The following is a 9970-nucleotide window of genomic DNA, read 5'->3' as shown; positions in this document are numbered from 1 at the left end:
TCACAGGGCACAAGGTGTTGCTCCTGGTGCCTCCGTCTTCCCCAACCCTGAGCGAGCCGCCTGCTCAGATCGGACCTCTGGGCATTGAAGACATTCTAACCGTGTGATGTTTGCAGTGCGCTCAGAGCCATGAGCCTCAGAAGAGATCTAAACAGTACTCTGGGGTTTCCTCCAATCAAATTCCCTTTGTGAGGCAGGTGAGATGATAAAGACTAGAGGCAGAAGACCTTCTGCAAAAATCACTTTGCAATCCATAAAACAATGAAAGTGTCCATCTTCAACAGCAGATTCTTATCAATTCCTGTTTAACTTTTCAGTGGAATCTCATATACACATCTGCTTCCCAGCTCTGGCATTTCCTGTTGGGAGACACAAACCCCAAGTCTAGCACATAAAACTGATTTTCAGGGGAACCATCAGTCATATGACTCCTTCATCTCAACGGCATTTCGGAATCCTTTGCGTAAGAGATCTGATGATGCAAACTCGTGTGTGAGCCAAGCATGGTACAGCATCAGAAAGGCCCCGAGGAAAGGGAGAGTAAATTGGTTTCTCCTTCTTGGGGCTCATCTGTTCTGCACAACCATTAGGAGAGGAACAAGCAAGAAACAGGGGTTATCCATCAAAAAGATACCCCAGATAAAATTAGCCTGGAAAAGCCAAAAGAACTTGGTCATCAGGGTGTTCTTAAACCAAAAGGGAGAAGGAATATCAAGAGAGAATTTGGCTGTCTTGGAAGTGATCACCATTATATAGCTTTAAGTCCTCGGTCTACAAATGAATTGCTCTGGATTTGCCCAGAGTAACTGAGCTCATTTCCCTTTTTAGCTGATAAAAGCCCAGTTGTCTGGAACTCCAGCAGGCCAATTGTAAAAGCAGCATGTGGCAAAGGCTGATGAGTCACAAGCTCGCTTGATCAGCAGCCAGTAACAACAAACCCTTCACATTTCCTTGGGCCAGCCCAGGAGAGCTCTGACTTTCACATCCCTGAGTGAACAAATACAAAAGTTGGGGACTGACCTGCCTCCTCCTCTTCCTCTTCCCTTTCCTCCTCCTCTCCCTCCTCCTCCTCATCTCTGCCCTATGCCAGTGCTGTGGCACTCAAAACGGTGGTTACTCAGGAGCTGTGGCTTTTGCCTCACCACACTCCACAGTGCTTCCAACTACGGAGCAGGAATGTGATTTCCCCCTGAAGATCAGCAGCAATTAGTCCCCCATGAACTGGAAAAAAGGAGCAGCTCAGTCCTTGCAGATTCCTCACAGAGGGAACGAGGGATGACCCCACAGCAGGGAAGTTAAAACTGCTAATATTGTTTGGCAGCACTTCACAGGATCAAATCACCACTTGGTTTTCCAGCAGAGCACTTTCAAGAAATCCCACTGGTGATGACAGTTCCTAGGTAGACAAAAATATCTGATGTCCAGGCTGTAGAGCAGCCACAGCAGAATACAGTCTTGAAAGAGAAGCAGCTCTGGGAATTCTGCTTGGGAATGTCCTGTACCGGCCATCGGAATGAAACAGGCACCAGGTTTAGCATCCTCCCCAGTCATGAGTGTGGCTTCAGCTTTCTACAGGATTTGCTGCCTCTGAGCTCCTGCCAAGGTGATCACAGGGATCTCATCCGGTTTCCAGCACTCCCAGGTGACTTTGCTCCCTGCCAGCGTCCCTGGGTGTGTACCCAGCAGGTGGCATCCACGTCCAACACTTGTGCTGGAGCCTCACCTTCCTGAGGGCTTCTCTTCCGCTTTATTCATCCCAGGACCTGCTTCTTCATTAATGTCTATTTTTCATTTGAGTTTATTAAAAAAATTCCCAATATTCGCTGGTTTAGTGCTTCTGTAACTGTTCTTATTCCTTCCCAAGGGTAAAGTTCATTCAGCATTCCTCTGTGTTCAATGGCACAGCATGTGAACCTTTATATAAGGATTGTTAGAAAATAGATTTATTAAAGAATTTAGGAAAAAAAATACTTGAAATCTGTCCATTTCACCAGTGAGAAATATGTTAGGTCTAGCCTGGGAGAAATCAGGGCACATCACATCATAATGTTTATACTTGGGAAAAATAAGTTTTGTGGGAGGGAACAGGAGTGCTGAATAAGTTCAAGCAGCATTCCCTGACAGCCTCACTTTCCAGCCCAGTTATTTGGCAAGGAGAGGCACTGGAGTTGGGTGTTACAGTCATCCTCCAACAATGGAAATATTGCAAAATACGTAGCACCACATATTAAGAAGAGATTAGAAGTGGGGAACCACAAGGAGTAGGAAGACAGGAGCAGCCTAAGAGCAGAGCCTCAGGCACTATTGCAGAAACAAGTTTTCTGGAGCAGGATTACAGCCACGTTACAGCCTTTGTTTGCTTGACAAAACCATAGATACAATCCTGGGTTTCCACACGTCTGTGCAGATCCTGCCATGCCCCTGACTCCAGGAGCAACCACCAGCCTTCACAACTCTGCTGAGTATAGATCAAGATCTCATCTGCCAGTGAGAGTGTGGAGGATTAGGAATTGTGCTCCCTGCTCCTGCAGGCACTGAGGAGATCCACACAGAACACAAACTGATGGGAAGTTTGGAGTTGGAGGTTAAGACATCCGATGGAAAAAAAAAAAAACAACTTCTGCTCAATCTCTATCATGTTCTACATCTTCTCTTCTCGGGTTTCTAAGGCTTGGATTACACCCAGGAATAGACTGGTGCTTATTAATTAATTCCTTTGAGGCTGTTCAGGGTCATATTTAACAGTCTTATTCTGGGTTTGTGAGGATGACAAGCAGGAACCGGTGTGGTGGATTACTGACTCCAGCCCATGGTCTGTCTAATCCAGCCTTGGCAGTGCAGACCCAAGTACCTCAAATGTGAGGGTTGGATCCTTTGCTGTGGAGAGTTACGGAGTTCTTGCCTCCCTGAAGATGTTCCTCCCAGTCTGAGTCATTAGTGACTGCTTTACATTCTGGAACATGAGGTTTACGTCCCTCCAAAACGTAATGGAAAGGTGGAGAACGCAACCCACAGAACTCTAGACCTCAGTAATTAGACACCCACAAGATTAAATTACACCCTGTATGAAAAGAAAAGTGTAAAAAGCCATTGCGAAAGTAATTCTTACCTGGTCTAAACAGCTGCCTCCAGTGCCTCTGGCCAGGTAACACCTTGATTTTCTAGTCCCTCTTCCTTCAGCAGATCCCGGGCCCATTTCAAGAGAGGACACTGCCATTGCTGCAGATGAACCTCAGCTCACCTCGCTGCCTGTCACGGACCTGCTGGGACAGAATCTGACCCAGGTCCCAGTTGGTGCTGGGCCTCACATCATAACAAAGCCCCCCCCCCAGAACAGCTGTTGACTGACAATCTTTTCCCTTACTGTAATTTCTACATTAAATAAATACTCCCAAACTCCACTCTTTCATCCTATAACATACTCAGTTATTCCAAACATCTCCTGCTTTTCCAGAGTGTCAATCAGTGCAGTGCAGTGACCAGAGGGAGCACAGACTTCCCTCCACTTCCCTGCCTTTGGTGGGAGCACATGAGCCATTTCCCAGCCCGTCCTTTGAATCCCTCTCTATTTCAACTCAGCTTAATTCCAAACCACAAAGATCACTTTATTCCTAGGAAGAGCATTTGGACTGAAGTTTGTACTGAATCCTAAGCCAACATTTAGTTGAATTCTACAAGGACAGGACAGTTTTCTAGAAGGGGAACTGAGAACTCTCTCTTCAACGGACTTTTGTACACACAGACTTTTCTTAAAACCAATTCCCTGTTGGTTTTAAGGGTAAACCCATAAACACAGAAAGAATTCTATTAAGAAACACTCAAAGATGACCCTTGTTTGCAACAGCCCCACAAATAACCAGTGCTGTGTGCTCCTGTGCTGCGTGTGCAGGCAGCAGCCCCAGAGCAGGAGCCCTCCCTGCCCACCTCTGTGCCACTGAACTGGGACACGGCGTCCACAGGCCAAGAAGACACCCAGGCTCCTCCTGCTCATGAAATGCACTTTATGGCTCTGCTGAGCCCATTCCTGATGAGTGATGTGCCTGCAGGGACACTGGCAGCAGTGGCAACACGTTGGAAGGCTGTGAGGACCCCGTGCTTTGCAACCACGTCACCATCACCCTGCTGAGGTGCAAACAGCAATCTCAGACAGATTTCCACATAGCCAAGTGCTTCAGCTGTGCCCTGGACACACACAGCCCGAGCAGAGCTGTCCCAGCAGAGGGGACAGCTGGGACAGACCCCCTTCTCTGTGCTGGGGAGGCCCAGGGCTGAGCTAGGCACAAGAGCAGCCTGGGGGTAACACACTGGTGAGCAGGACAGTGTCTGCTCTCTCCTCTGCCAACACGCAGTTCAAAGTCTGAATCAGTGGATTTTCTCATTTTCCACTCAAAGGAGGACATGGCAATGGAGTTTTGGGCAGAAAGGGACAAATCAGAGTCTACTCCTGCTCTAGGATAATCTAGGACAAAATCCCTGTGGCTTCAAACAGTGGTGTGAACACTCAGAAAGCTGAAAAAAAAGGTATAAAAGGTTTTTTTTTTGGCTGAAAGTCTTTATGGCTGATTCAGGAATTCTCTCATTAGTTACTCATTGCCTCAGCAAATCTCATAAAACAGCCAGCAGAGCCCAGCAAATACTTCAGTGTTGTGGGAGCTCAGAAATCCAGGAATTGAACGAGGCCTTGAACCCATTTTATGGACTCACTTCTTACTGAACAACCATAAAATATTAAAATTCAGACCCTATAAATAAGGAGGGGAAAGAAGTGTGCATTTCCCAGCAGAAGCAGCCTCTCCAGAGACTCTTCCCAAGGTAAGTCCAGTGCTACCTGATCCAGAGATGGGTTCCCCTGACTGACAGGTGATCGGACACAACAAACTCATGTAATGGACATTAGAGACATAAACCCCCCTGGAATCTGCTCTGAACTGGAAAATACCTTGCAACAACGGCCTCAGTTTATTCCCTGGTGACCCTGTCCCCACTGTGAGGGCTCTCCCCGGGGTGTCAGATGGCAGCAGGGATTAACCCCTGCGAGCCCTGAGCGGAGGCTGCAGTGCTGTGACTCTCTCTCAACAGAGCCAGCTCTGCTCCGAGATGGTGCAGAGACGCAGCCTCGCCGCCCCCTACGGAGCCGTCTGTGCTATTTCCTTCTTGGCATGTGTAGCCACAGGTAAGCAATGGAAAAAAATCCATCTCGGCTTTGTCCAAGCTCCATCACACCAGCTATTGGAACTGCCCAGGGCTGGGTGATGTGCCGCAGCAGCATCTCAGCTTTTGAGTGTTCTGGAGGTCATCCAGAGAGGGCTGTTAGAAAATTTGCCTCTGATTTGAGTGTAGCAGAGAAGGGAATGGGTAAACAGCAGTGTTTTCCAGCATTATTGCAGCAGGGATGATGAAGCCACAGTTTCCAAACCTGCTCTAAGCAGTGAGAAGTGGGATAGGTTTGGCCACTTGGGAACACCTTCAGACAGGGACCTTCAGACTCCTTTATATTCACAGGACCTTACTGCCTTTATAATTTGAGCTATATTTTTAATTAATTATGGCCCAGGCTGCAGTAGCAAATCTCATCCCATTACAATAATTTATTTCCCACATTGGTTGTTCATTTAGTATGTCCTGAGGTTTGTACCTTTGACAAACTGCAGCTCTGCAACAGCCAGGATTCAGCTGAGGGCCTGATTAAATCATTTATGCTCCCAAGGGCTTCCTGCTCTGACTGAGAAAGAGAATCACACATTAAGCACAGTGGTGCTGCAGCAGTGATTGACAGCAGAAGGGTGATGGGATGGGAACGACCTTTTGCTGGGTGTGACATGGTCACTCCTGGCTTCAGACATTTTGTTGTCACAGGTCAGGCATTGGCGTTCTGGCAGTCAGCTGCAAACCCTGGTTTTTATTTTATATAAATGTGGAAGGACCTTTGAGATGAAGACAGCTCTTTCTTGTCTCAAAAACTAACATTCCACCTGGAAATTTGAAACCTGAAAGTTTCACCTGGTTTGATTGAAACCTGAAAGCCTCATCCCTCCTCCAAAGCTGAGGCATGGAGAAGTGAACAGGGCAGCTTTTGTGGGAAGAGTATGGCTTAGGATGCTGAAATGTCCTTGTCCTCCTTCTTCTGCAGGTTTGGAGCTGTCTGTAAATAACCAGGCTGCTGACTTCACCCTGTCTGCAGAGCTGGGCCCTGCCATCTCCCTGTCGTGCCTCGTCCACAACAGCAGCCAGGCAGAGGAGCTGCTGTGGTACCGCGGGGACGGGCAGGTGGGGCTCAGCGAGGGCAACAAAGTGAACGTCAGCAACATCTGCATATCCCCGGTCAACGAGTCCGACAACGGGGTCACCTTCACGTGCAGGCTGGCACGGGACAAGTCTGTGCAGGTGTCTGTGATCCTGGATATCCAGTGTGAGTGGTCGTGGTGGATTCCTGCGTGGAATGGCTGGGGTGGGATGGAGCTGTGGGCTGAGCAGCTCTGTCTGGGTGGTGTTTTGCACCCTTGTCCGCTGTCTTCATCGAGAAAAAATGTGTTTAGGAGGAGATAATTCACGTGATAAGACACTCCCTTCCCACAGTGGTGCTTATGGCCTGATCTAAGGCTCTGACTCTTTTATAGGAGTGGGTGGGCCCTTAAGAAAGGTACTCTGGATATGTCCCTGCCTCCACCTAGATTATTTCCCAAGGACACAAGTCAGGGCAGAGGAAACAGTGGAGTGACAGTTTCCACCACTGACTGCCCTCCTCATTCCCAAGGATCAGGAAAGGCTGCAATGCTGTGATGTGTTAGAACACTGAACAAGGAGCACGAGGGATGTGTGAAGGGAGCTTATTTTGCCCACTTAAATGTGGGCATTCTACGAGGTTGGAGCAAGATGGGGTCAGTCTCTTCTCCCAAGTAACAAGTGATAAGAGGAAACAACCTCAAGTTGTGCCAGAGGAGGCTTAGATTGGGTTTTAAGGAAAATTCCCTTACTGAAAGGGTCATCAAGTCCTGGCACAGGCTGCCCAGGGCAGCAGTGGGGCCACCATCCCTGCAGGGATTTAAAAGACATATAGATGTGGCACATGGGGACATGGTTTTATGGTGGCCCTGGCAGTGCTGGGTTAATGGCTGGACTCAATTTGAGAAGGCTTTTCCAACCCAAATGGTTCTGTGATTCTATGAGCAGCATTAATAATGACCCGTTGAACTGCCATTCCTGTGAACAGTTCCTCCCCGGCTGAGCGGAGAGGAGACCCTCCACGTGGAAGAAGAAAAAGATGCCACCCTGACCTGCAACTCCAAATCCAACCCTCAAGGCCAGAGCACCTGGTATAAGGACAACCACACCTTGACCCTGCAGCAAAGTCATCATGAGCTGTTCCAGACCAGTGAGATTTTTCAGCTCTCCATCAGAAAAGTGCAGAAGTCTGACAACGGGACCTACACCTGTGTGGTGGATTCACCCTTGGGAAAGCGGACAAGGGATTTCCACCTCATAGTGGAAGGTAACAAGGCTGCTGCTGAATAATAACCTTTACAAACAACTCTCTGATGTCTTTTATAACAACAATCCACTTGTATAATGAAGTGTGAGTGGAGTGTGGTAAATTCCCTGCATGGATTTCTGAGGGCACAGCAACAGCAAGGAGCTCTCTCTGCACCTGTGCAACAGCACCAGGAAGGGCCTCTCCTGCTCTACCTGTTCAAAAGCATTTGGCAAGTGTGACCCGGGGCAGGCTCATCCCACTGCTGCTCTTCCCATGTTAACAGGGCACACTCAAGTGTGGTTTAAAGCACCTCAGGTCTTACTTGAAACATCTTATTCTGACCACAGGATGCTGTCATGCCCAAGGAGCTGCTTAAGGCAAGAGAAGTTGTGCTCCAGAGATGATTACAGGGGCTGGGTGCTCAGGGCTCAGACAGGTGACACTAGATCACCTCTGTCCAGGTCCCTTTCATTCCTGGACACAGAGAGGGAAGCAATGTTACCTGTGTCAGTGCTATTTCTGGACAGCCTTACTTCTGAGCACAACAGTGCCTGGGAGGATCTTCTTCAGGAACTGATGTTTCAGTTCTTCTTCAGTTCAGGAAAATACAGGCTCAGCATCCTTCTCTCCAGGGGACTAACACACAGAGTCAGTCTGCAGACAGCAGAGAGAGCAACAGTTAACTCAGCTGTGGGAAAAGGAATGTCTTTCCACAGCCCTGTGAAATGTTCTGGGTTATGTCACTGCACTGATTTCTCACATATCCAACCTCTTCTTTCCTGACAGATAAAAAACCTGTTTTTCCCACGGAGGCTGTTATTGCTGCTGTTGTGGTGGTTACACTGACAATATTTTTTGGAATTGTGGCTCGAAGAGATAAATTATTTAAGGTATGGAAAGCTCTAGTTTCTTAGGAAAAAATGGTATTGTTTGCTGCAGTGCCTGGTTTTTGTCTACCTTTTCTATTTCATAATGTTGCTTTTCACTGTTAGAAAAATGCTACAAACTACCTCCTGCTTTAGAATTACCAGTAGATAAATCAAGTATTAGATATTTAATGTGGAAGGCATTACTTACTTGCAATGTTTGTAACAATATCCTCATGGCCAAGAAATGTGAAAGATAACAGGACTGTTTTTTTTCTTTTCAGTGCTTCAAGAAACCAAGAGAAACAACTCTGTAAGTATTTGACTGCTTATTCACACTTATTCCAAATTAATTCCTTCTTTTAAATTGGCAGAACCTGTTCACTCAGCATGATAAACCCATCCAGCTCTTGCTCTGGCTGGTGAACACCAGCCCACACCTCCTGTCCTAAAAGAGAGGCATCCCTGGGAACATGACAGGACACACACAAATGCTGCCCTTCCCTGGCCATCCCAGGGCTCTGGATACCCCCGTGTGTAACCACTGGAAGGGAAAAAAAACCTTAATGTCATATCCTCATCCTGCTGACAGCTTTCTGGAGCTGAACACAGCCCAGATGAATTTGACTTACTTGTGGGTTTTATTTTTTTCCCCTAGGAGATGATTTTTTGTTTCTTCTGTCCATTTTGCTGCAGGTAAAGAACACCCAGAAAACATCATTTCTAGTGGTCATCCAAAGCCCTTGTGTGAGATGCTGAGATAAAGCACTGAAACAGTTATTTTTGGGATCAAGTTTATATTTTTTTTTTCAAAATATAAGTGGTTCTTTGCATCTGTTCATTCTAACCTGCTGCTTAGAAGGTCAGAACTGTTAGAACTGGTCACTGGGAACCCTTCCTTGGAGCACCATTGAGGCAGATGGGCTGCATGACACGATGCAAGCTCTTGCCCTCCATGCTTATTCCAGCAAGGAATGCACATGCAGTCAGGCATGTGGGCTGTGGATCAGTCTACAGGAGAATCTCTACTGGACTGTGATGCTGATGCACACAAACGAAGCGAGGTGTTGGTCTGACAGCTGTTTTCTGTCCAGCAGTGCCATTCCACAGGGCATTGGGGTGGTGGCCACCTAACTCCCTGCCCCTTCCCAATCACCCTGTGGGCATCTCAGCTTCTCTTGCCAGGGCAAAAGCTGCCTGGCACTCAGCACTGCTGCTGTATCTCCTGCCTCCATGGCTGAGGCAGACCCCAGGGCTTGGGGCAGCTCGATGGCACACAGCAAAGTTCCACTGTGGTCGCTCCAGCGCCACGATGAGTGGAAAACATCTCCATCCATCCCTTCCCCCCAACAAATGTGCCGCTCCAGCACTTTCCTCAAGGTCCTGGCAAGCTGTTCAGGCCTCATCGTGCCTTGGAATAGCCCATTACTAATACTGTCAATAAACACTGTGTGCTGTAAATCAATCTGAGACAGTGATGCACCAGCGCTTTTCTCAGAGGAGCGCCCATTTTCTCAAGAGGAAGGAAGATTCTGCAGCTGGAGTGTGATCCAGAGCGTGTCCTTGACTCACCAGTGCTCAGGGAGGTCCCTCAAGGCGCTACAGCGGTGCCACCTCATGTTCCTGGGCACTT

At 47.9% G+C, this 9970-nt stretch overlaps 1 protein-coding gene across 1 annotated transcript; it reads left to right on the top strand.

The window, feature by feature from the left end:
* Positions 1-5097: 5097 nt before the first annotated feature.
* On the top strand, positions 5098-8654 carry TMIGD1 (transmembrane and immunoglobulin domain containing 1). Its single transcript, XM_066333675.1, has 5 exons — positions 5098-5173; positions 6131-6409; positions 7211-7489; positions 8258-8361; positions 8622-8654. The coding sequence occupies exons 1-5, from the start codon at positions 5098-5100 to the stop codon at positions 8652-8654; spliced, it is 771 nt and encodes a 256-aa protein (XP_066189772.1).
* The last annotated feature ends 1316 nt before the right edge of the window (positions 8655-9970 follow it).

This window comes from Sylvia atricapilla, chromosome 20 (assembly GCF_009819655.1).
Source record: "Sylvia atricapilla isolate bSylAtr1 chromosome 20, bSylAtr1.pri, whole genome shotgun sequence".
In the NCBI taxonomy this organism is placed as follows: Eukaryota; Metazoa; Chordata; class Aves; order Passeriformes; family Sylviidae; genus Sylvia; species Sylvia atricapilla.
The sequence above is the reverse complement of the archived record's forward strand: the minus strand, read 5'-3'. Positions and strand labels throughout refer to the sequence as shown.

Excerpts from the sequence above, each read along its gene's own strand:
- TMIGD1 (XM_066333675.1), top strand. The coding sequence starts at position 5,098 with ATGGTGCAGAGACGCAGCCTCGCCGCCCCCTACGGAGCCGTCTGTGCT. Across the intron at positions 5,174-6,130 it reads CTTGGCATGTGTAGCCACAG|GTTTGGAGCTGTCTGTAAAT; the intron begins GTAAGCAATGGA and ends CTTCTTCTGCAG. Across the intron at positions 8,362-8,621 it reads GAAGAGATAAATTATTTAAG|TGCTTCAAGAAACCAAGAGA; the intron begins GTATGGAAAGCT and ends TTTTCTTTTCAG.